This window comes from Nanorana parkeri, unplaced genomic scaffold (assembly GCF_000935625.1).
Source record: "Nanorana parkeri isolate BGI_ZX_2015 unplaced genomic scaffold, ASM93562v1 scaffold1081, whole genome shotgun sequence".
Lineage (NCBI taxonomy): Eukaryota > Metazoa > Chordata > Amphibia > Anura > Dicroglossidae > Nanorana > Nanorana parkeri.
This window is the reverse complement of record NW_017307349.1, coordinates 272,389-298,743: the sequence shown is the minus strand read 5'-3', so window position 1 is coordinate 298,743 and position 26,355 is coordinate 272,389. Positions and strand designations below refer to the sequence as shown.

Genomic DNA, 26,355 nt, shown 5'->3' with positions numbered 1-26,355 from the left:
CTGCAGTCTCTAACCACTCCTGTAGTATGCCTGCAGTCTCTAACCACTCCTGTAGTATGCCTGCAGTCTCTAACCACTCCTGTAGTATGCCTGCAGTCTCTAACCACTCCTGTAGTATGCCTGCAGTCTCTAACCACTCCTGTAGTATGCCTGCAGTCTCTAACCACTCCTGTAGTATGCCTGCAGTCTCCAACCACTCCTGTAGTATGTCTGCAGTCTCCAACCACTCCTGTAGTATGTCTGCAGTCTCTAACCACTCCTGTAGTATGTCTGCAGTCTCTAACCACTCCTGTAGTATGTCTGCAGTCTCTAACCACTCCTGTAGTATGCCTGCAGTCTCTAACCACTCCTGTAGTATGTCTGCAGTCTCTAACCGCTCCTGTAGTATGTCTGCAGTATTGAACCATCTCCTGAAGGATGTCCCTAGTCTCTGTTTTAGTTTTCTGTAGCATTAAATACACTTAATATTACGCTGCCCTTTAGTAATGGCAGGGGCCTAGAGACTCCTTACATCAAGTAATTTGACTTCCGCTTGCCTAAAGTGTAAAAGGTTCAAAGAGAAAGCAAAACCAAAGCTGGCCATAAACACTTCAAATTTCTCTCGATTTCCCCATCCACGCTGATGACTATTGTATTCAGTAGCCGTTTGTCAGACTTGATGAGAGTCGATTGAAAAATCCGACAGGCCAACACATAGTTTGAACATTGGCTGACAAGACAGCAACTGTCAAACTTCTGGTGGCCACCCAACTCCAGATATGTCCTCAAATCAAGCTAATCAGATGTCAAATAGTGTATTTCATAATGTCATTTGTAGCATAACAATCAGAATTTAAATTCCTGCTGAATCTTGACTGGTTCTCTTTACAGTTTAGCATCCGCCTGTACAAAGCAAGGGGAGCTGATAAAGCATATTTTAATTCAATGCTCCAGTAACCCCATTCTGTACCCCACCAAACCCTCTGTTATAATATTCAGATAATTTCTGAGCAAGAGATGCATTACAGGGATTAATCTCTGCCGTTAACCGTGACGAAGAAAGAAAAACGTTGACCGCTAATCCTTGAGTGTCCATCTAAAGTGACGCTGAATATGGTTTTCATCAGTGCTAGGTCTGTCGCGGTCAATTTAACTGTCAATGATGCAGCATTAATGGGGGGGGTTTAGACGTCGCTCTTAAGTTGCGCGTTTAATGAAATTCAGGAAAAGAGATACTCAGCAGCCATCTGTGTAATCCCAGATTCTGATGAAACAAAGGTTTGGCATGGTTTTCGATGTCAGGGTCATCACTGGTAATCAGCCAGTTTGCAAATTAATTCTGGCTAAATTCATAGCAAACTGACATACACTGTACAACCATCGCAAGACCTTAGTCTTGTGATGGTTGTAAAGTGATAAAAAAAACGTACGATCTGCCCATCTTGGACAGGCAGATCGTACTCTCGATCATCGCAAGCCCGCCCCCCTGAGGGGCGGGCTTCCGATGACCGCACTGCTGAATGGGCAGTGTGCGCACACCGGCCCGTTCGGCATTTGTCTCCCGAGCACCGTTCAAACCAGCCGAAAATCGTACGATTTTCGGCTGGTTTTCTAGCATGCTCCTTAGACAAAAGACGTGCGACCGTACAGTGGAAACGGTCGCACGTCTTCGTCACACTGCTCGATTCTCGTACGAGAATCGAGCAGTGTATGGGCACCTTTAGAAGGATGACACGAGTAAAATGTGCTAATATGAATAGTAAGAAAAGTTTCATATAAAAGGGAGCATTATTAGACACACAAAGTACTGTCTTTAAAAGGACTGCTCTCCCTAAAACGGGTATTTAGTGTTTGGTAGATGCTGGATTAGCTGGATTGGAGGGTTAGACTCTCTATCAAGGTATTATTGCTGTCTATGACAGGGAGGTTCACTCCTCTTTTCCTACTGGTGACCACTGTCACCAATTAAGAACGTTAAGAGAAAATCCAACATTTTAGAGTTGTTCCTAGAATGAGAGCTAAAAGGTAAATCAATCTTACAATGGGGATACCTGTTCCAGGGACAACTGTCTAAGAAGAGAATTCCTCTCACTTTGGGGAATTTTTTTTACTTCCTCTGGGTCTTTAGGAAAGGAAAAGGAAGTGAAGAAATAAACTAAACTGGCAAGGGTTTACATTTTTCCCAACACAATCCAATACAAAAAAAACAGTTCTGACTATATATTCACGTTAATGAGTTTTATCTAGCCTATCTGGTGCTCAAATGCATTTGATTTTCACAATACCGTGCATCTGTTCATGGATATGTAGGATAGCTATGCATGAACAGCTACTGAATGGGCACGGAGCAGCTGCAGATGATGCAGGAAAGCAATCATTTTACAACAGTTGGGACCTACCTCGGGCAGAATAGCTTTAAATACTGGTGCATCCATCAGGGTGATCTGGCTCTGGAACAAAAACACAAAAGAATAGAAGAGTTTTAAAAACAGAATCATCATTTGTTAGTAGTGATAGATATACAAAAAGAAAAGCCAGCAACATCCAGTCACATATTAGGTTTTCTCCATTAGAAATATGTCAACTAGAATCTAATAAACATCTTTTCTAAATTAGACAAAATGAAAAACTTGGCAACAGCATAAAATCACACATTTTAAAGGATGGTTATATATTTTAAAACACCTGAGCTCTTTCAGGCACTTCAGGAACCTTGTCAATATAATTAAGATTTCCTTTTTTGTTCCCGTACTTTGTGTGCTATCATCAAGTATCCTGTTTAAACCTCCCTCTGGTTACTTTTGTTTTTCCTAGTCATGCAGGATACAGAGTTAAAACAAAGAAGGCATCTCCTGGTTCCATTGGTTGTATGAAGTTAGCTCTCCTTCTCATGGGCTAATGCAGCATTTCTCAACTTGTTTTCAGTTAGGGCACCCTTTAAAAGTTAGAAAAAATCTCGAGGCACCCCATTCTAAAATGTAATGGATTTTAAGGGGGAACCCCAAGTAAAAACACAACAAACGTGGGGTATCCCCTTAACATCAGAGTCCTCAGTCCCCCTTCATATTAGAGTACTCCCATCACATGATTTCAAACACCCTCGAGGAAGTAGGAAGGCACCCCAGGGTGCCACAACACACTTGTTGAAAAAGGCTAGGAGAATGGGCTGGGCTTAGATAAGCTCATGTAGAAGAAGCCTTATTTCTAGTTACTACTAGTTAAGTTACTTACAGCAAACTCCTCGGGAGTCACTTTCAATACATCGAACACCACGGCATCATAGCTTTTGTTGGCGTAGTCCGAGCTGTGCCCATCTAGAGAATCTGAACTGCTACTCCCCTGCCAAACAGAAAAGGGTTAACAATAAGCAGGGCTGTACCATCAGTTGGAGCAGGTACACTTTTCCTATGCTCATGCTGTGCACCTTCAATGCTGACAAGTCTTGAAGTGGATCCTTTACAAGTCTGCAAGAATGAATTACTGTCATGACAAAATATATTGCAACTGCTTATGTACTTTAAAAAGCTTTACCTTTTATCAATAAAAAGCAATCTTTCAGCTCCAGTCCAGTAACTTTACCTAGGCTAATATGATATATGAGTCTGGTGCAGGAAATGCAAAGCAGTTCCCCAGGCTCCCTTCCACCTCGTGATCACTTTGACTGTAAATTGTAACTAGTCAAGAACCGTTCAGACACCAGGATTAACATAGATAGATAGATAGATAGATAGATAGATAAGAGACTATTTATAAGCTCAAATAAACTTTCTTAAGCTGTTAGTGGGAAGCAGCATGCTGCTCAACTGAAAAAACCTGCCCAAGGTGCATTGTGTTTCATAAGGATCACCCAATCATACCGCCTCATACCCAAGCCTTTCTACTGTCATGCTAGATTAATCCGTAGACGGGCAGCATGAAAAATGAAGGCTCTGTCTGTACACAAAACCTAGAGACAGCCAGGGTATTAAATCCCTGCTTTACAAGAAATGACCTCAATAATACAGACATAGGAGGAATAACTGACACACCATAATGGATACATATAGGCATCTGTATTATATATACAAGTGCTTTCATACACTCTTTCATACACTCCGATAGATATGTCAGTGACTGTCAAACAGTATACATTATAAAGCAATCACACTTGTGGCTGCTGGCAAATGACAGAGGACTGCAAACAGAGTCATACAAGTGTATATGTGTCCGTAGTGCATAGTTAGCCGACACAATTCCCCGGGAGAGAAAAAAAAGAGGAAAAGCTTTTCCAAGTCAAACCAAGTATTCCCCCCCCCCCACCCCCCGTGCCCCCCGTCTTTGCCTCAGAAAATGGGACGTTATCCGTCTAAATGACCAATATTAATATATTTATATTTGTGTATATGCTACTTTTTTCACATTTTGTAACTGTTACACATCAGTGGTGCATTTTCTATGTCTTTGTGTCTGTTAATTCGTACTTGCTGTCCTTTTTTTCACATTTGTTGCTGGCTGCCATGGGCAATCTGTGCACAGACTGACCCCAGGGTGAACAGAACAAAGTGGCCACTGGAACCACCCTAACTTGATAGGAGCTACCAAAAGTCTCAAGATAGAAGCTGGGCATGCAGGAAAAGTCTGAAGACTTATGGTAGAGCTTGACTACATATGTACATAAGTTTTGTTTTTCAAATACAAATATAGTACATGAGAAAGGATTGCCAAAGCACTATTGGAATTCTAAAGAGATAGCATAGCAGTAATGGTCTCCTTTCAGACTGGGGCTAATTTTTTAAAGGAGTTAAGACTCTTTGCACAATAAACTGTGTAAATATTCACTTCAATTATGCAATTATGTGCAGATGAAATAAGTAAACAGGAATTTGCTTTGCACATACCGGTAATTGGATGATAAAATTGTGTGAAGCTTATTGTATGAAACTTTTCAACTCCTATAGTTAAATCGACCTCACTATACCTGACTGAATGCATGGATGGAGCTGCACAAAGGGAAGGGAGAGAGTCAGATTGCAGCTAAAGTCTGAGAGCAGCTGTTGTGCTAAACGGAGACCTGAATGGCAAAGATGGCAACAACTTGAAGATCTCTGGACATGTGCACCATTAACCCTTGCAGTGGGGCTATCCCTGCACTGCAAGGGTTAAGTGCTCATCCTGGTCTAGGGCCCAAAATAGAAAAAAAAAATACGACCACCCGTCTTCCCTCCACATCCTCATGTCCAATGCAAGTGAATGGATGTGATGACGTCGTGGGTCCTTGGACCGCTGGGGCCCGGGGAAGAAGAAGCTACAGGGACCAGTCTAGCAGCCAGGTGGGATCAAGGATCAGGAGTATATCTTTATTTTAGATCCTAGACCAAAATGAGCACTTAACCCTTCAGGAGCTCCCGAATGCCATTTGAGTCTGGGAGCCATATACATTTGCATTAGGAAATTTGGATCCCGAATGCCATTCGGGTCCACGAGGCTCAGCTTTAGTATTATATGTATATACTGAACACAAATTATTGTTACGGCATGTGACTTTTCTGACCAATCAGATGGCTCCCATGTTGCTGTAACGACAATTCGTGTTCAGAACCATTCGGATGCATTAAACAAAAAAAAACATATCTGATTGGCCAGAAAAGTCACATGTCCAATTCAGTTTAGTTTTTAAACGAAATTTGGAAGGGATCCGAAATTCGTAAACCGAAATTGGGATTCGGACCCATTGGTATTCGAAAATTCTAATGTGTCTGAATTTCGTAAAATTCATCTGAATTTTGATTCGGAATTAAACGAATTGCACATGTCTAGGGTGGGCATTTGTTCTGTTTTGAATTCTGTGTTTAGTTGGCACTGTTATCTTTTGCAACTATTACCAAGTGTAGTGCCTCTGGCTCTATCCAGTGTGATGACTTAAAGTGACATTAAGACAACTTTTTTTTTCCCCTCACCCTGCATGACGGAATAAATGTCAGTTAAAGTACCGCAGCGCTGAATACTGAAAAATGGCCTGGATGGGAAGGGGGTTTAACACCGCGGATGTCAACTGGTTAAAGCACTTACCTTAAATGATGTCTCTTAATCTAATCTTCTTTCCTGATGTTTTCAGCCTTCTCTCCAGTGCTGCAGCGGGTCTCTGTTCCAGCGCTGACTCCTCTGGGTCTGCTGGCACTTCCTGCCCCACGGTGTCTGCATGTGGGTACACGCGTCCATAGACTTACCTTGCGTTCCTCCTCGCGTCCCGACCAAAAATATGAACTGCGCATGCGCCCGCCTGAGAATTTTCACATTTTCGGACGGGAGCGCGCGGGGAAAACACAGGTAAGTTTAAACCACTGTTAGAGCGTTTTTTTTTTTTTACTTTATGCATATATCTACTGCTTACTAGCAGTAGATATATGCAAAAAAAAGCTGAGAGTTTAGAAACCTTTTAATTGTGTTATAGTGTTTTCTTCTCTTCTGTTATTGCAAAACTAATTTTAAAAAAATAATAATTTGTACATGGCCAGAGTTCTTTAGATTAGATTTGGCCTGGCATGCATGCAAGATAAATAATAGGGGTATTACTTGATGCCTTAAAAAGATCATAGTACTGTTCTGCCACTGTAATTCTTGATGGCTTTATAGTAGCCATTATATTCCCCAATATGTACATAGGTTATCTCACACAGATCAGCTTCCCACCGCTGCTTCTTTAAGTGACAATAAACTCAGGAATTAAATCTTAAAAATATATTCAAGTACCTTAACAATCACAAAAATGTACCCTATTTGTGTATCATTTGGCTGTAGATCCTCAAATCATCTCTGAATTGGTGCAGACACGGTCCTTCCTTCTGGAGGGTGACTACTTTTGTTCCCAATGGTCCCTACGTGTGTTTTAATGTAGCCACTGCTCCAAGCTTGCACCTGTGATGGACTACAATCTCAATGTAAATGAGTAAATTAACCGTGAGATTGTAGTCCATCACGGGAGTTAGCTTGAAGCAGTGGCTACTTTACAACACACACAGGGACCATGGAGAACAAAAGTAGCCACCCTCCAGCAGTAAGGACGGTGTCAGCACCAATTCAGAGATGATTTGAGGATCTACAGCGAGATGCATACATAAGCTACATTTTGGTTAATAGTTAAGGTACTTGAATGCATTTTTAAGAATTAACTACCGAGTTTAGGGATAGTGTAGATTTTATATATACATGTACATATACACACTATATTTATTTTATAAAATCATGGTCAGAACTACATAATAAAAGCTTAATATACGTTTTTTTCTTCTCAAGAAAATATGAAATGATGTATGTTATGCATTTTTACTTTCTGTCACCTCATGAAGTAAGCTTATTCACATAGCTCAGTAGCTCAATCTAAAATTTGAAAACTAGTGAGTGAAGTGGGAGGAGTGATTCCACCCTCTCCCTCTGAACAGCTCCATCTGAAGTTTTTAATAGTAGAAAGTGTAACTGAAAGGAGACAAATGTCCTCTCTTTAGAAACCCCATAGTGGTGTTGGAATCCTCTACCGTGTATTAAATGTTAACTCTTCTGTATGCTTATAAAATCAAATATAAAATACAGTTTTAAAAAAATGTATAAACTTTAAAAAAAAAAACCTATAGAAAATTGACACCAAGCCATTTTAGTTTCCCTATAACTGTGGTTCCACAAAAAAAAAGCAACCCACAACCTCAGCTGACTAGTTTTTTACAAATTACAATAAATATTTTTCCCCCCACTGTAGCCACATGTCAAGTTCAGAGGGCTCCTCTTCATCTTAAAAGGAATAAAAAGGCATTTTCTGTCCACACACACAGGGGGCGCAACTTTTATTAAAAGACCCCTATTCTAACTATAAATTAGTGGTCGGTGGAAATAATTACAGATGAGGTTTGTTGTGCTTGGCTCACTCAAGTCATCAGTTTCTTTGCTCCGGTCTTTAATAATCCTTGGGTTTTGGGAAAGCTAACCGTCGCGCCTGAAAGGCTAGGAGACCGTGGTCTCGGCGGAACGGACAATCAGCTGCAGAATCCATTGCAATCAGTTTAGTGGGATTTTCTGGTTTAGGAGAAGGTTTGAAGGAGACATGTAATCATCACAATAACCACAAAAAGCACAAAAAAAAAAAAATACTACAGAACTCTTTCCTGCCCAAAGACGTTAAAAGCAAATCAGTTTGAGTCCATTTTATTTTTTTATTTTAAGGTTTTTATTTTTTACCAATGTTTACTGGTTTATTTTATAACATATGTATGCAATCATTGTTTTACAAATGGAAATTTAATACACAACAAATATTCCCAGAGCACTATGGGATTATCTAATGAGATAGCACTTCGGCACTTATCAATTTCTTACTGTACACTTGGTCTCAAATGAAGCCATACAGAAAGAGGGAGCTGTTAAGGTCCCCACACACCTAACGATAATCGCGGGAAATCCCGCGATCGTACGATTATCGTAAGGTGTGTGGAAGCCGTGCGACCTCTACTTCTGTAAGGTCGCACGACTTTTAACTTACGGACATGTTCGAAAACCCGCCGAGCATCGTACGATGTTCGGCGGGTTTGTGGCATGTCCGTACGATAAAAGCCGTACGGGCCAGTGTGCGCAAGCGCACACTGCCCGTTCGGCATTGCGGTCATCGGAAGCCCGCCCCTCAGGGGGCGTGGCTTGCGATCATCGCAAGTACAATCTGCCTATGCAAGATAGGCAAATCGTACGTTTTTTTAAGTACCTTACAACCATCGCAAGACAAAAAAGTCTTGCGATGGTTGTAAGGTGTGTGCCCAGCCTTACATGTGCAAATTTCAGCTTGACCAATAGCAACTGATAACATCCTGTAGCAAAAAACAAACACTACAGCTCCAATAAAGATAGGTATTGCAGCGCATCCTACAGGCCCAGGACAGCCACAGTAGGTGTCGGCAGCTAGAGCAGAAGGAGATTAGTGAACATCTCCCCTCTGTCGATTGCACCTGGAATCGATCTGTGCTTGATCAGCTTCACTGGAGTAGGGAGATAACATTACCAGTCTTATAGATCCCTAATGTCCCCTTAATAAGAACCGGTCAACATTAATGTGCTATCACAAAGGGGCCTTGTGAGCCCCCTATGTGATAACAATAAAGTAAAAAAAGTTTTTTTTTTTAAAGATAAAATTTTAAAAAATCCATTTACGCAGTACAACCTCCTCTTTTATATTTTACCAAAAACTGGCTATTACATTGTGTTTCTGTGCATTAAGATTTTACTGAAAATTTAGGTTTGTGAATTGGGTCACACCTGAACTCCCCAGTTATCTGTTTATACCACATCATGAAGAATTTATTAGGGTTTGCACAACTGTTTGCAAAAGGGCCACAGCAGCTGGGTGGAAGTAGGAATTCTGAAGAAGATACCTCACCTCTTGAGTCTCTGCAGTTTTCCTTTTACCTATTCCCCACTGAAATCTGTAGATTAACAAACGGAACTACCTGCAATTGTAAACCTAGGACCACAAACCTGTGTGCACTCCTAGTTCTACAAAAAGCTTTTCATCTACTTAAAAAAACAATGTAAAATGATTTAGATAGGCAAATAAGTTATGACGTGCTTTGTCAAATTAAATGATGCTGCTAAATTTCATCTGGGCATCTAGACTTTAATGACCTCTGGTAATGAATAGGTTCAATTATAGGTTACATTATCCCAACATTAAGTGAACACATTTTTAAATTTGATACAATTAAGTGATCAGAGATCATTACAGTCATAAGAAGCAGAACTTTTTTAACTCCCAAAGAACACTGCGTCTTTGGTGACCTCTGACATCACTCTGAACTGTTCTGTGTCCTCGTGCAAATGTCCTTATTACTTAAGAACCTGACGCCTCACAACGCAGAAAGCACAGATCGTCCCCAGACATGAGGTCGCATTGGCGCCAATGCTGTCAGGACAAACTATTATTACCAGACAGGTTTATGAGATTACAAATGACAAGCTAATGTTTATCAGTGGATCTTCAGTTGTTAATAAGAATGGCCTCTATTTAAAGGGGCTTTCTGTTTTCTCTCTACGGTTATTCTATCCACCTTGATTAAAAAAATGTAAAGTGTATCTGTAGCCAAATACGATTTTGTCTTACCTGTAAAAAAAAACAAAGAAAACTTTGCAGAAGATTCCTGTATTCTGGTATCTTGAGATTATGCTGCCACCTTCAGGAGACTGGACAGTGGCACAGCAAAGCTCAGTTTTCTTTGCAAGAAATTATAGGAGACGATGATAATAACAGAGAGGCACCTGTATCCTGTGATTTTTGTATTCAGGAACATTGGGATGTCCAAAAGCAGTCCAGATGAGGGGAAGGCAACACAGCAAACAAACAGCCAACAGGCCCCAGAAAAATCAACAACAAGGAACTAAGTAACCAAGTAAAGCTCTGAGCTCACAGGGCTGCTTAAAAACCTTATGACCGAAGCCAATATCTTCTGTCCACCTGGTAAACCTTAACGAACGTGTGAACAGAAGACCCGGTGGCCACCTAACAAGAAACAGATGCCCGGGGGGGCGTGTCCAAGATGGCGACCGGAGCACATGTGTAGTAACTGTGCTCCGCCACCTATCCTACTATCCTGCTTTTTCCAAGCCCCGTGGAGCGCTCGAGTGGACCGTGGATTGGACCCAGACTGAGCCCTGATCTCGGGGGTATGTCTCGGGGGCGCCGGAGGTCATCTACAAGCCGCCCTACTACCCCTACGTCTCAGCCGTCCCGCGGACTGAAACAGCCATGCGCCAGAATGGCGGCCCAGCGGGAAGCTCCGGAGGAGTCCTTGCCGGGGCCTGCCCAATTCACAGCGGTGATGGCGGCAATCTCGGGTGTCAGAGTGCGCTGACGGCCAAGATTGATCACCTGCAGTCGGATGTCGGTCTGCTCCGGAGAGACTTGGACGGCTTTCGGGACCGGGTGGCGGCGGAAGGTAGAGTGGGTGAGGTGGAGGATGTCGTCGGGGCTCACACGGCGACTATGCGCATCCTGCAGACTAAAGTTAAGGCTCTGGAGTCCCGGGCGGTGGATGCGGAGAACCGGAACCCGGCGCAGTAATCTCCGGGTGCTTGGCCTGCCGGAGGGTATGGAGGGCCAGGACCCACTCACCTTTGCTGAGTCCCTAATTCGATCTCTGCTCCCTAAGGCCCAGCTTACAGCCTTCTTCGCAGTCGACCGGGCCCATCGCATGCCTTCTATCCGATAAATATTACATAGGGAAATGGTGGTGGTGGGCCTCTATATTCCGCCCCCGGCCTCGGTACAGCTTCTGAACAAATTGCTGCCTCTCATTGCTGGCTTTGCCACCGAGGATGTTCTTATTGCGGCCCCCCTGGTGGATCCCTGGCGGTGGTGGCGTCCGGAGACTCGGGACTACACCTGCCATTCGGCATCACATAGGTCATTCTCGCGAATTGACCTATGCTATGTTACACCCTCAGTGCTCCCGAGGCTCCAAGATGTCTCCATCCTGCCATGGGGAATATCGGACCATGCCCCTTCCCCGGGTATCCAGGAAGGCCCTGCGACTCCCTCTGTCTGAGGGGGGACTGGGACTTCCCTGCTTTAAATCATACTATTGGGCGTCTGTCCTGGTGAGTGCCCACTGGTGGTTTGAGGGGGATAGGGACAACCCGGCTGTGACCCTGGAGGCAGCACTGATGGGATCTTACGCTGGTCTGAGCAACCTGGTGTATAGGGGCCCAAAGGCAGTCGGGACGGTCATGGGACCCATGAGCACTGTTTTGGGGGTGTGGGACAGGGTGCGGAGGGGACGGATGCCAGAAGGCACTATCTCCCCGCAAACACCACTTTGGGGTAACCCGAGATTGGCTCATTTGCTCTCTGTCCCGGAGCCCCAGCTCTGGGCCAGGCGTGGGATAACAATGATCAAACACATCATGCCTGGGGGGATGTTGCTGGGATTTGAAGCTCTCCGAGCCACGTATTCCTTGCCTTTGACTATGAGGTTCCGATATCTACAGCTACAACACGCACATAGAGCCCAGTTCCCTGGTCCGATAAGGGTTGACTCGGAACGGATTGAGCGATTCCTTAGGTTGAAGGGGATACAAAAGCCTCTGTCCTCCTTATACCTTCGGTTGACATGTGACGGGGGTTCCCAGCTGATACCTCTCTACGAGAAATGGAAGGCAGACATACCTGCCCTGACAGAGGATCTTTGGGAGGATTGTGTCCAGACTTACATGTCCACAGTGATCTCTCCCAGGGAGCGGTTTATCGAGCTTAAATTTTCCCCGCCCCTGTTCCTTCCCTTTCCCTTCTCTCCTTAGCCACTCCCGCCCTTCTGATGCTGACCTAATCTTCCTTTTCATCCCCCTCTTCTACCTCTCCTTTTTTCTGGCCTTCTCTGCTAGACTGCTTCTTCCCCCTGCTCCTCTCCCCCCTCCTCTTACTCCTCTCCTTGACCCTATGGGGGCTTGCCTTCAGTGGTATGGCTGACCCTGGGTTTTGATTCGGTAGTGTCCCAGACAGAGTGTAATGATCCACAAGTCGATTTATTTTGATGTATTTGTCTACTTGTATTTGTATCCTTATCTTTTGAGTTATCATTATTGTATTGTCTTGTACGGACTGCTGGAAATGCTGAGTTTAGAATGTCGATCTGTAATTGTCATTGTCTTTATGTGATTGTTTTTATGTATGAAAATTCAATAAAAAACTTTACCTGTTAAAAAAAAAGAAACAGATGCCCGATGCTGAAAAGCCAGCCAAAGCACTAACAGATCTAGTAGCAACTTCTCCTTTAAGGTCATAAGCTTGAATGATGAGTTGCTGAATCCACTGAGCGATAAGCCTACTGACCCTTGCAGGCCTTCAGGACTGCCAGAGTATAGTTGATAAAAAGAGGCACTGGCAGAGAGGTCAAATTGAACTGTGCATAACACATCCAAACAATGGAGAGAAATCTCTTTACAATGTTTTGGGGCAGGACACAGACAAGGTCCTGGTTAATCTGCAAAGAAGAAACCACCTTAGGAAGAAAGGAGGCTCTAAGCTTCAAAACAACCTTGCCGTTGTGTAACAGAAGAAAGGGTTTCTTCCAGGTCAGGGCCGCCAAATCATAAACTCGCATTGCAGAAGTGATCCCAACGAGAAAGGCAACCTTGGTAAGGGTAGACAGAGGAATATGCCTAATTGACTCAAAGGATGGCCTCTGAAAGACCATTGGGACAATGTGGAGATCCCAAGGAGACACTGGAGAATATATACATGAAACAATGTGAACAACCACCTGTACAAAGGACTGCAAGGCAATCGGACTCTGAAAAAGAACTGCCAAGGCTAAGATAAGACCCTTGATGGTGCTCCACACCAAATGCTGATCCAGACTAGACAGGAAAAAGGCTAACATTCATCCCACTGAGTATGTCCTGGGATGGAACTTTCTTGCCTTGAACTAAACAGAGTCCCGGCGGCAAAAGTCGCCGGGAGTCTGTTTAAACAGCCCCGATGCTGGTGACGTACACTGTACGTCGTCAGTCACGAAGGGGTTAAACACAAGTGCAAAGGGAGACACTGTGGGAAGTAAACTTTCAATCCTTCAAGAGTGTAGGTAAGACCGTAACTGAGAAGTCTCTGTCCCTTTTGGGCCAGGGCTTCAAAACCTAAATTATTATAAGTGCAATTATATCACCAGAATGCTCTCTCCTCCTCAATCCTTTGTAGTAGACAAAGAAGGAGCATTAGAGGAGGAAAGACATATATCAGATTGAACTGATCCTACTGCATCATTAGGGCATCCACCATGAAGGACGGAGGGTTCTTTGTCCCGGCAGAGAATCTGTCCAGTTTGTTCTTAAGCCTGAAAGCCAGAAGGTTTACATCCAGCATCCCCCTCCTTCGACAGAGGTCTCAAAATAACTCCTGAAGTCCACACCTGTGATGTGAATGGCGGTCAGGGCCGGAATGCGATACATGCCCAAAGTCAAAATCAGGTCTCTTGTTCTTTGAGACTTCTGATGCCTCCCCTGATGACTGATTTAAGCCACTGCCATTGCAATATCTGACTGATTCCTGGTTGATCCTTCAGTCTTTATTTTACGTCAAATAAACATGGCATTACAAACGAGTGCAATGTTTCAGAACCTTATTCGGTCCCTTCGTTCCGAAAAGTTGCACTCATTTGTGATTCCATGTTTATCTGATGTCAAATAAAGACAGAAGGATGAATTGGACTTTGGTGTGCTGGTGGCTAATCTTTGTACATTCAAATGGTCGTGGCTAATGCCATCTGCAGGTCATTTCCGCACCTACTGATACATTCAGGTTGGGATTCCGGTCTGGTGATGGGATATTTCCAATATGGCTGAACAGGAATATGGGGTAATCCTGAAACTAAGCCTGCTTGCCCCACATAGCCAAGATGTTGAGTTGTAACAGTATGGAGTGAAACTGGGCACATAGGACTGCCTCAACAGAGACCATCTGGGGCTAGCATGTTCAAGAAGGCTCAAGGTGCAGTGCATAAGCACTAACTGACCCTTAGTTAGTTAAATAAATTAGTAATGTTGTGTGCCCATAGTAAAAATGCAGTTAGCACTAATGTCCTTGAAAAAATGGGGATATGCAAGTAATTATCCTTGATGTCCACAGAGGTCAGGAAAATCTCCTTGATGCAAAGAAGAAATTACTGACTATTCCAAGCAGAATTTCTGAACTCACAAGAATCTGCTGATATTGTTGAACAAATAATTTGGGAAGGACGAACAGCTCTAAGGTGGTGCCAGTCTCCATACAAAATAAGCTATATAAGAGTGAACAGGGAACGATTTTGCAGGCTGAGCTTTTTTCAGAGGCCCCAAGCTGGTGAACTTGGGTATGTCTGGCGCAGGCTAGACATATGTGCACTGCGTCAAAGGTTAGAATATGTCCTCCTGTGACTGTAAAGAGAACTATGGGGGAAAACACTTACCTCATAGTTCTCTTTTAAGCCTGTTGTGACCGGTCACTGTAGACAGCTGAGGAACATTCAGCGATTGCTGGGCTGTATAGGTGTAGCAGACACAGGCATGAGACTCAGCTAAAGTCCACGTGTGTCTGCACAGTTACGTTTACTGGAATGAAGGCTGCGCATGTGCCACGAGATGTCTGGGGCACAAGCTCCGCCTTTCAAAAGATGCCCAATCTAAAAATGCAAATAAAGTGAGATCTCCAAAAACTAGCTGCAATAGATTATGTTACTGCCATCGCTCCAATTTTTAACCCTTAAGTGACTGCAGCAACAGCACCCCCATGCTCCCATGGGACAGAAGCCCTGACTAACCTGAATGTCTAGCGGAAACTCCAGCCAGCCACGCAAGTGTGAAGGGCAAGCCCCATCCAGCAATTTTCGCCCCTACCCAGTGGGCAGGCACCCTAATGGGTCTTAAGAGATAGGGTTAAACCAATGGTAGTACTACAGCACCAGCATAGCACCCTGCAGCTAACCAAGATGAGCACCAAACACAGGATTCAGTGCCCAAAGCAACATTACAGGCCAGCCTGGCATCTTCTCCCTGGCGGTGTCTGGGTACAACCCACAGAATAAAGCTGGAAACTAACCAATTTACAAGCTGCTAAATTGTGCCTCAATGGCTCTGTAGCATCCAGGAATGCGTGATTGAAGGAAAAATCTTAAGAAACAAAATCCATAAAAAGGAAAGAAAAGGGGACAACTGTTCTAAAGAGAGATTTTTTCCACTTTAGAGAGATGGGAAATGCTAACAACAGAACTGAGAGAGCATAAAAAACTACAAAAATTAAAGACCTGTTGCGATAAGAGTAACATTTTGGATTTCCCATCACTTATGGTCCAGGTGACAACTGTCATCTTTGTGTAAAGTTTCTGCATACGCCTGGGTCGACTGGGGACAAATTCTTAGGATGCCAGAGCACAAAAACACTCCGAGTAGGCTAGGTAGGTCATAGGCCCACCAAGTGTTTATTGCTGTCTAAGGGGGAGAAAATATTTACGAGTGCCCAGAGATCAGTACCACTTATTTTTGGCACCCTGGTAGAAGGACCTATCTCACACACACCTATAAGACATCCGATTTGCTAGGTAGTGCCTTTTAAAAGGAAATCAAAGTTTTTATCTGCAAGCCCAGACTGAATAATTGAAAAAGACTGGTTAAGTTGCTCTTGAAACAGAAATAAATACACAAGACTCTAACAGGAAAAATAAATATACTCTGAAATTTCATGTATATAAACAGACCTAAATCCTGCACATAGTAAAGGAAACCAGAAAAAAAGTTATGTGCTTTACTAAGAAACAAAATGCAGCTCATAAGTCACTGGGACGCTAGAGGCTGCCAGATCGGAGGCCAAAGTAAGCTTGTACGGATGTTTTCATACAGCTGAGCTTAGTGCCCAAATCAACAGGAACCCGTACCTCAGGAGTGGCCGAAGTGACTGTCACATTGGCCATGAGGCCATTTCGCTTATACATACTCCTCCACGGGTTGTTGCAAGGTGAGGTCAACCTCAGCTGGTGACAGGCTGCGACAATCCCAGGTGACCTGTGGAGAAGACAAACAACAATCAGCCACAACATCAGCGGTAATATAACATGGATAAATACAGCAATTATCAAGATAGATTTGCCAGATTAACTTCAGCTGCTTATAGATGAAAAACAATAGATGTGTGCGTGCAAAACATTTGTTTGGTTTACATTCGGATTTTTCATTATTTTGTTTTTCTGGATTCAAGACAGAAAAAGTCAATTCGTTTCGGGATTTGGACAAAATCCAAATTATCGTTAATTTCATTAGCAGTGAGCTAGGCGATCTTGAGCCAGCTGTTGGGAAACATGATGACTGTAATTGCTTTGGCAAAAAGTTAAAGAATGGCTTTGTTGGGCAATGTACATTTGTTTGATCTGGAAAAAAAATTGATCGTTTAATACTACTTTAACCACTTCAATTGTTGCACACTTGTGTCCTCGGGAGACCCAAGCATACATGTTCATATAAAAACCTACGGAAAGAAATATCTTAGGATAGTCTATATATGTTCTATATGTCTAGGACATCTTAACAACAATTGGAATGAAATGAAGCTCCATCCAAAAAACAGTTTTTAATTTTTGGTTTTTTCTTTATCAGCTGACCCTGCTGAATTTCCCCTCACTCCCTGAAACAAAGGACATTGCTGCAAACTGAACATCCTGTTTGCTGGATGTCAAAAATCAAAAGCAGCTCCCACATTTCTATGACAACAAAATAGTTTTTCATTTTGGATGATGGTGTTTATTGCTGTCTGAGTCCCTGTTGAGATTCCCTCTCATTTCCTGAAACAAAGGGCAATGGTGTGAAGGGAACATCTTGTATCCCTTTGCTGGAGGAAAAAAAAAACAATAGAAGCTCCCGCATTTCTATGACAACAGTTGAAATGCAATAGGATGCTTGAGCACACATACCCAAAAAAATGGCAAGGGAGAGAATTGAAATGTTCACTATTTGCGAGGAACATTACACAACGTTGAAAAATCCCCCTTCGAACAATGAGATGAGTCAACAGCAAGATTACATTTGGCCAGAGCCAAGACGTCTGTCTTGTATCAAAATAGCTTAAATTGAAATAAACAAACAAATCTTTTGCAACAGATTACTCAATTCTCCAATAGGGATGGGCTGCATGTTCAAGTCGCACATAGGTTCGACTCGAACATAGCCTGTTCTAGCGTTCGCCGAACATTACGGATGTCCGCGGTCTGTTCGACCGCGGGACATCCCACAATGCACTGCGCTGTCCGAAATGGCAATTGGCTACAGTCTTGCAATAAGGCTTCAAAATGGGGACATTTCATTTTCTGAGTTCTACCCCCATAGACTTGCATTGAGTTCTAAGTTCGAATTAGAACTTTTTCCATGTTCGAAAGTTCGAGTTAGAACCGAACACGGAGGTGTTCGGCTCATCCCTATTCTCCAATACAGACTGATAACATGTTACACAGAGCTCCATAACATTACCGAAAAGGACAACATAAACATTCCAGTTTCCTTCCTGAGCCAAGGAACGTATCAGAAAATAATTATGAGTTCCAAAATTCATTGCAACACAAGCCTCTGACAACTATTAGGGCTTGCATCTTGGAATCAAGAGTCTGCAGCACACACAGACAATAAACATCTTCATAGTTTGGGATTAGAATCATTACTGTGCCATGGAGATGCAGAGGAGATAAACAACTAAACAAGTCTGCATGAATAAATTCTTGACATGTCAGCCAGCATGGTATAAATAGACGGTGCTATAAAAATACTTGTAATAAATAAATACACAGCAAATGGATACCAATAAAAAACAAACCTTGAACTCCAAACAAGTAAAATTGCCAAGGCTGAGATGGTGGCATCTGTCTTCTAAAGGCAGGAGAAGGCATTCTTCAGTCTCCTCTCAGCACAGTTACAATTTAGACTGTACATTGTAACCTTGATACAATTTAAGTGGCAAGAGGCAGCAACAAGGTCTGATATTTGTCAAAGATTTGTGAACACAGCCCAAAACTTACAGAGACACCAGGATTTACAGGCTTGTGTAATGTCAGATACATCATTCCAGTTTAGGAAGCAGATGCTAACCCTTGATGATACCTAAACAAAGAAGACTCCTTTTGGAGAGATGAAGGCATTGTCATGGGAAGTACAGTTCTCTCTATGAGAGGTAAATGAGCGGTAAGCTTTATACCTACACATAAGTATGCATGTTCTTAAAATGAAAAAGTATATCCGGTGGTAAGTCCGTTTTAAGTTTTGGATAGCGTAGGGAAGTGTTAGGACAACTGTCAGATTTGTATTGCTGCCTGTTATAAAGTTTTGGCAGGAGATCACAAGTGGTCACTAAAAAAAACTAAAATGGCTACAGAAAGCACCCCAAAGTGTCTTGATGCATGCTTACATGAATAGTAAAGCAACCTGGGAGCTATGAAACCTTCTGCAACTCCTTATAGGGTTTGTTTGTTCCCAATGCACTCTGCAAGGGATTCAGGAGACGGAAGAGCCACAGGTTCAATCCCAGGATATTCAGTAGAGCTACTCCACAGCGTTCTGCATACCCTAACTGGACTGGATTTTCATGTCTCAACAGAGTTTACATGAACGACAATGAGCAAAATTTACATATTTATTGTTAGAAGTGATGCTTCCAATACCAGTTTTTCAGTATCGAGTACCAATATTTTTTTTTTTTGGTACTTGCCGATACAGACTGCCGATACTGGAAGTCCCATTAAGTAAGCCAGGCAGCGTGTAATGACTAGCCACCTGTCTTCCTGATTACCCGGGAAGCAGGGCGGCGTGTAAAGATTCGCCACCCGATTTCCCGATTAGCAGTCTCCATGCTTCCTCATCACCAGGTGAAAAGGGAGCATGGTGCCGGCTTTCTGGCCAATCAGGAAGCCGGGGGGCGGGTAATGACTTGCCGCCTGGCTTCCTGATTGGCCAGCTTCTCGACCATTTAGGAAGCCAGGCAGTGAGTCATTACAGGGCACCCAGCTTCCTGAGTGGCCGGGAAGCCGGCTCCATGCTTCCTCGTCACAAGGCCATGAGGGAGCATGAAGCGGCCTTTCTGGTTAATCAGGCAGCTGGGGAGCGGGTAATGACTCACCATCCGGCTTTCCTCATTGGCCATCTTCCCGAGCAATCAGGAAGCTAGGTGGCGAGTCATTACATGCTGCCCCTCTTCCTGATTGGCCAGGAAACCGGCTCTATGCTCCCTCATCACGCACGGAGCCGGATCCCCGGCCAATCAGGAAGCCGTGCAGTGTGTAATGACTCACCACCTAGCTTCCTGATTTAATGACTCACTGCCCGGATTCCTGATACCGGAAGTTTGGGTTTTTAGGCATAAGAGCATTTGGGCGAGTACTAGTACTCGCCCAAATACTCGGTATCGGCACCGATACCGTGCATCCCTAGTTAGAAGAGATTATTTAATAATAAATTATATTTTATTATTTCGCTACCATGTCTTAAGAGATCAGTTTTCCCTCAAAGAGGTGGAGATAGACTTTAAAGAAATTCAAATTCTGATAGAAATGCAACATGCTGTGTATTTGTAAATGCAAATTTAAAAGCAATTCAGTTTTGGCTGATATGGGGACGAGTTAGAATCTCTGGGAGGTTTATATTGCCGACTGTATTACAGCTGGGGAGAATTGCCTTCTGTGACCTGGCAACAGCTGTCTTAATAGGGATTCCTCCTCACTTCCTGTCATGTATCCAAGACAAGTAGTGAAGGAAATCTCCCAAACTGTATACAAACAGAAAAAAAAGAATTACAAATATATATATTGTTTTTTCCTGTAGAATGGGCTTTACAAATACTTTAAACTTTAACCAAAACATTTGGAAGCATAGCAAAGAGGTAAGAAGTTCTTTGGATGGTCTTTATAAAAAACAAAACTTTGTTTCTGGTGAGCTTGTTTACATTGTGGAAACTAGATGTCACTGGTGAACACCATGACACTGACTGCAAGTCTTAATTCTGAAACAGCTTTCAAATTTGCAAGCATGTGCATTAAAACATCTAGTCCATGTGATGCTTAAAAGGAGAACTCCAGGAAGCATCTTACAGTAGCATTTGGGATAGCAATGCTTAGTTTTTAATCTTCACTTGCCACCTTGGCTTCCAATGCTAGATGCACGGCAACATTTTTTCAGTTTTCTCCACTGTCGAGCCATTGCCTGCTTTTTCCCCAGACGTGGCACTGCCTGGACAGCAGGAAGAGTCAAGGTTTTTTACCATGGCACGTCTACCAAAGGATGAGGTAAGCATAGTTTCATCAACTAGCAGAAACATCAAATTGTCTGGTAGTTGAGGCAACTGTACTGGCTGTTCAAGTGGTAGCGACAGCCAGGAAAAAAAGGAATCACAGACCAATGTTTTGGGACTGTGCAGGAATCATTTATTCACGCCAAAGTTATCACTTTGGAATTCTACGTGGTCCTAAAATGTTGGCCTGTGATGCCTTTTTATTTATGTAAATATAGGAAATGCTTCTCACGTGATCAAGGTGTGCTGGTGATTTTCGTTTTCAGTTACTGATTAATCACAGCACCTGACATAAGCAATGTAGAAAAGCCTGCATGTGTTGGACATAACTTCCCAACTTGTAGATTACATGTACTACAGACTGCATGGAAAGGTCAATGTTTAGACATGACAAAAAGCAAAGCTTCATTCTGCAGAAAAAAATATAACCTTAGAGAATGGGAGTCTCAGATTAACACAGCCATATGGCATGAGAGACATATCTGGTACAAATAACCAGAGGCTAATGTAACTGCTAAAAAGAGGTAGTTATATTCAGACTTGAGTGCAGTGTATGAATCTTAGTAGCAACTGCTTCATCATTGACAAATGTGTTTTATTAATAAATGGCTTTTGTTTTTATGCATGAAGTCTCCCAGCTAAGCAAATAATAATATACTGCATTACCACAAATGAAAACCCTACCTGAATTGTATTTTGATAACACTACCCCCCTGGATGAAAGTAGCGTTCAAAAAAAACGTTTGTTTTGGATAAGTGAAAATTGACCAGAAAATGTAACAAGGTCGCCATCTAGTGGTCGGTGTTGGATATACAGCGCTGCAAATCTGTAAACGTAAGCCATTTCAGATACCTGTAGCTACAGAATATGGGAAACCTGACAACACTTTTACGTAACTCTAACACTAAAACATGATTTTTGTCTTACTTATAAAATCAGTTTCTTGGAGTACATCACAGGACCCTCTCCTCTTTTTTCTGTGATCCACTTTTGTACTTTTTGTTTGGGAGAGGTGTGGTCCGCACCCGGGTGCCACCATTGGAGGGTGACAACAAAATAACTGACAGTCATATTGGTGTCACCCCCTATAAAAAGTCAGGCACTCGGTCACGGACCGAGAGCCCGACAGTGTCAGGAGAGAGGAGGGGACCCGGTGGCATACCTCATCCCGCCGGGTGAACGTCTCCTCCTCCCTGTTCCGGCATCCATCACCAAGATGGCTGCTGGCAGGTGTCACTAAGACGACCACGCATGCGCAATGATGTCACGGCAGGGTGTCACCTGGTCTCCGCGCCAGGTGTCACCCAGCCTCGGGACGCCCCTGGATAGGAGTAGGAGGGGTCATAACAGCTTTGATTTGCCAGGGTCCAGTCACTTGAATGTAGCTGCATAATCCATCCATTCAACAGTTAAGTCCCTGTGTTCTGTACTCCAAGAAACAGACTTCTTCTAGGAATGCATCACAGGACACAGGAAGTTATTAGAACGAATGGGAAGTCTAAAAACAGTCCAACAGAGAAACACAGCAAGCAATGGCTAAAAGGCCTGTGATAAATCACAAACAAACACCAACATTGCTCTATAATAGAAAGGGCCACCAAAAATCAGAGGGTTGTCTGAAGAGCTTTGTGCCCAAAGCGAACATCCACAGAGGCCTGAATGTCCATCTGGTAGAACTGGGCAAAAGTATGAACAGAGGACAAGGTGCCAACCTTACAAATGAGAGAAACCGAAGCTTGATGCTGAAAGGCCCAATAAGCACTAACACTCCTAGTAGAGTGCGTCTTCATCAGAAAGGGGGGAACTTTACCTTTCAACTCACACCAGGGCAACAGCTTTTTTTGCGTGTTTTTCCCTGCGGTTCTTTGCGTGTATGTTTTTGTAAGCAGATCTGTGACATTGATTTACATGGAAAATGTGCGCAAAAAATGCGCAAAACAGATGCCGCGCATTTCTGAATGTTTTTGCTCCCTCTCCTCAGTGCCCGAAAGCTTGGCATTATGTGCAGCAGATGGTGTGCTGCAAGGTAAGATTTTCATACTTTGCAGCCACCCTCTGCACATAACACCCAGCTTTATAATAAATTTACACACCTAGCGCAGTGTGCAAATTATTTTCTGCCCGGAGTGTGGCTTTAAACATATTTTGTACAACTATTTTCACATAAAGATGTTTTATGTGAAATATTTAGTTATTTAAAGTTACTCTTTTGTATGCTACACTCACAGTACTGTTTCTGGTTGTGTCACGTACAATATGAAGTCGGAGTATATTTTACATTGATTCTCTGTTCGCCACCTCCCTGCTGTCAGTACAAGGGAGCAGACCTCGACTTACCCATAGTTTTGTTGTGTTCAATTCCAGAACAGTTTGCTTACAGACTGCAGGACATTTAGCGTCTGGCGTCAATAAAGGTAAAGCAGTTTCTGCAAGGAAAAACAGACATACATGAATTACTTTATGTGTATAATCCTTTATAGGAAAGAGTAATGTAAAATAGAAAGATGGCTGTGAATTTCCTGTTTTATAGCACTGTATATATTTCCAGCCTACGCGTGGGGAGCCTCCTAAAGGGGAACTGGAAATCACCTACACTGTTACATAATATGATTATATATGATACTGTATATGCCGTTCAAGCTTAAGGAGCACCTGCACTGAAAGTCTGATTTTAGTTCCTGGAAAGTAAAAACAAGTTAGCAAATTAGGGAAGGAGCCGCTACTGGATATGGCGGAAAGGTTTACATTAAGTGGAACATTATTTTTCTTACCAACTGCCTGCAAAAAAGAGCATAAGTAAATCACTTTTCATTTCAGAAATGTATTACAGAACTGTGATGGAGGTTGCAGCACACTGTAGATGTGCATTGGATCTGTAATTAACTGGAAATATGACTGGGAATATGTAAACTAACATAATCACATAAAAAAAAAACACTTTTAGGAGAATATTTTTAAAAGTCCAGCCCAGCCCACTTATTTTATTTTTAAATAGACCCGGTGTGATGTAGTTTTATCAGGTTTGTGTTTATCCATCGATGAATTGAACTGTCCACTTCTGTTCAGCTTAATTTATCTTGTTAGATTGCTGCAAGTGGCAACTTTATCGATTAACTATTGATGAGCCGTGTACAAGCGATCAATACTAACGATACCTTGCTTGCGAGCGCGTCGTAAATTTAGTCTTGGCAGCGTCAGGGCGCCAGTGGCAGCTCGCCATTTATCACGTCACCGCCGCTATTACATTACTGTAATTAGACGCTTAGCACTCTGTGCCTGAGACTGCGTCTTTGAGACTTGAATAGATCTTACCCTGAGATTGCTGACATTTTCATATTAAAAAGAACAAACCCCCCCCCCCAAAGTTACTGTACCTGACAAAGCTGCTGATAACTTAACAAATAAGTATGTCAAGTATCAGTGATGACACTTTTTTGTGCTTATAATTTTTTTATGTTTAGGACTAAAAAATATATATATTGTTCTTATTTCTTTTTCTTCAGATGCATATCAAAAAAATATAACAAGACAATCACTACACTGCATTGATGATGGCTGACAAGCCTGAAAACTCTGTATGTAGTTTGGATAAACGGCTCCACAATATTAGTCTGTATCTGAAGTACAGTTGGTCAAACAGTATAACGTAATGTGTATGGTTTTGCCCACTATACTAAAAATTAGGTTTTGGGGTTTGTGATGGGCATGAGACCTGTAACTTACTATTTGTTTAAGAAAGGCTCTCATGGATCTTACAGATGAATTATGAAACACTGCATATGAATAATTCATATTTACCAACTGCAGAAGGCAAACCCTAATAGGATGCCACAATGTCCATCAGGAAATAGACCTGAAGAATAGGGAGAACAGATTACACACACTACAGCATGAGTCACAGGAGGACACACCCCTCCTCTCCACTAGCAGATTTAAGTGCCCATTCACATCATAGCGTTGAGTTAATCACATGATACACCTAGTGTGCATTTCGGTGTTCTTGGTACGTTGTGTTGCCATTCAATTCAATGACACCTCAACACACCTCCTGGTAGCACAATAATGTGCATTGCGGTGTAAAAAATAGTGCATGCAAGTATTGCGTGCCATGCATTGCGTCGCATGGTGGCTAGGCGGTGCGTTGGGTGCCATTCAAATGAATGACAATCCAACAATTGCTAGGTGCTTTTTGCGATAGCATGCTTTATTCGCAAGGTATCATGCAATTAACGCAACCCTATGGGGTTAATGGACCTTTAGTCAGGGGGACCTTGCATTCAAGCGTGTGATGGTATTCACCCTTCCAGATTTTATTTCTTTGCACAATGTTGTCAGTCTTACGCTGGAAACAAGCTTACAGGAAGAAAGAGTAGACTGATCCCATCAGTACGCCGCTTCGCTATCACTGTCCAATCACAGGCTGAGGCAGGTAGGTGACCATACATTTGATAAAAATGCCTGGATCACAAGCCTGGTTGAACATAATTACACATCCTACTTAAAACACACCGGGGGGAATTTATCAAAACTGGAGCAAACAGAATCTGGAGCAGTTACCCATGGCAACCAATCAGCTTCTCTCTTCAGTTTAATCCGGTAAGATTTGAAAATGAGATAGTGAAGCTGATTGGTTTCCCTGGGCAGCTGCTCCAGATTTTGTCTGCTCCAGTTTTGATAAATTCCCCTCACCATGTATATGCATTTCAACTGTGTATTTAAATTCACATATTCTTTCAAAAACTAACTTTCATTGCAGTGACTATTGCAGCACACATTTAAGAGTACACATAAAGTTCATTCACTTCCGTAACGACAGAGGAATGTGTCAACAGGCCAAACCTGAACTGACTGTTGTAGTGACATTGTCTTGGTAACACACAATGCTGTGCTCACTGCAGAGTCTCATACAAATCCTTCCAAGTTTTCCTAATCATGCCAAACCCAGAGAGCTCTGTATAATGTCAGAACTAACCGACACCCCCAGCTGACAGGACCCCAAGAAAGAATCAGTTCTACCCATTGCGGAAAAGGAAACGTCAGAGAGTTATTCATACAAAGGTAAGTGCACAACATTTTCTACAGCAAAAAAATCTCAGGTCCCAGCATGATCTATCGGGTATAGAAAATGACATTACATGGTAATGCATGCATAATCCAGCCAATATCAAGGCAAAGAATGTATACTTCTTCTCAGCTCTAAGTATAAGTATTTCCATTGCAAAGGGGAGAAGTGACACAGCAGGGATGGGGAGATGGCACGGTTTATCCCAAGGAGGATCAAAAACTAGCAACATTTTCCAATTTTTCAGAAAGAATGTTCCCCCTGACAATGCCCAGGACCAGGTCCAGGAACACTCATGGGCATGATACAGTCTCTTGATCTAGCCATATATTGCTTGCCAAGATCTCTTTTTCTGCAGCCTCTGTTATAAATGAACAGGAAGCCTCTATGCCAAGTGTTCCTGTTCATTCATAGCATGTGGATTTAGTATGTTTACTATATCCTTAATCATGAATGAACAGAAAGTTATGTAGATCACTTCCCAATCATAATTGAGGACACAGTAAACATACTATGTCCTCC

General features: G+C 42.7%; 1 protein-coding gene across 5 annotated transcripts in view; it reads right to left on the bottom strand.

The window, feature by feature from the left end:
• Nucleotides 1–23,198, bottom strand: part of RALGPS1 (Ral GEF with PH domain and SH3 binding motif 1) — a 302,170-nt gene extending 278,972 nt beyond the window's left edge. For all 5 annotated transcript variants that reach the window (XM_018567671.1, XM_018567673.1, XM_018567674.1 and 2 more), the window contains exons 1-4: nucleotides 23,109–23,198; nucleotides 16,386–16,512; nucleotides 3,211–3,318; nucleotides 2,379–2,429 (exon numbers count right to left, since the gene is read on the bottom strand). In XM_018567671.1, the coding sequence (XP_018423173.1) occupies nucleotides 2,379–2,429; nucleotides 3,211–3,318; nucleotides 16,386–16,442 (216 nt within the window). In that variant the 5' untranslated portion in view covers nucleotides 16,443–16,512; nucleotides 23,109–23,198. The remainder of the gene's footprint in view (nucleotides 1–2,378; nucleotides 2,430–3,210; nucleotides 3,319–16,385; nucleotides 16,513–23,108) is intronic.
• Nucleotides 23,199–26,355: the final 3,157 nt, after the last annotated feature.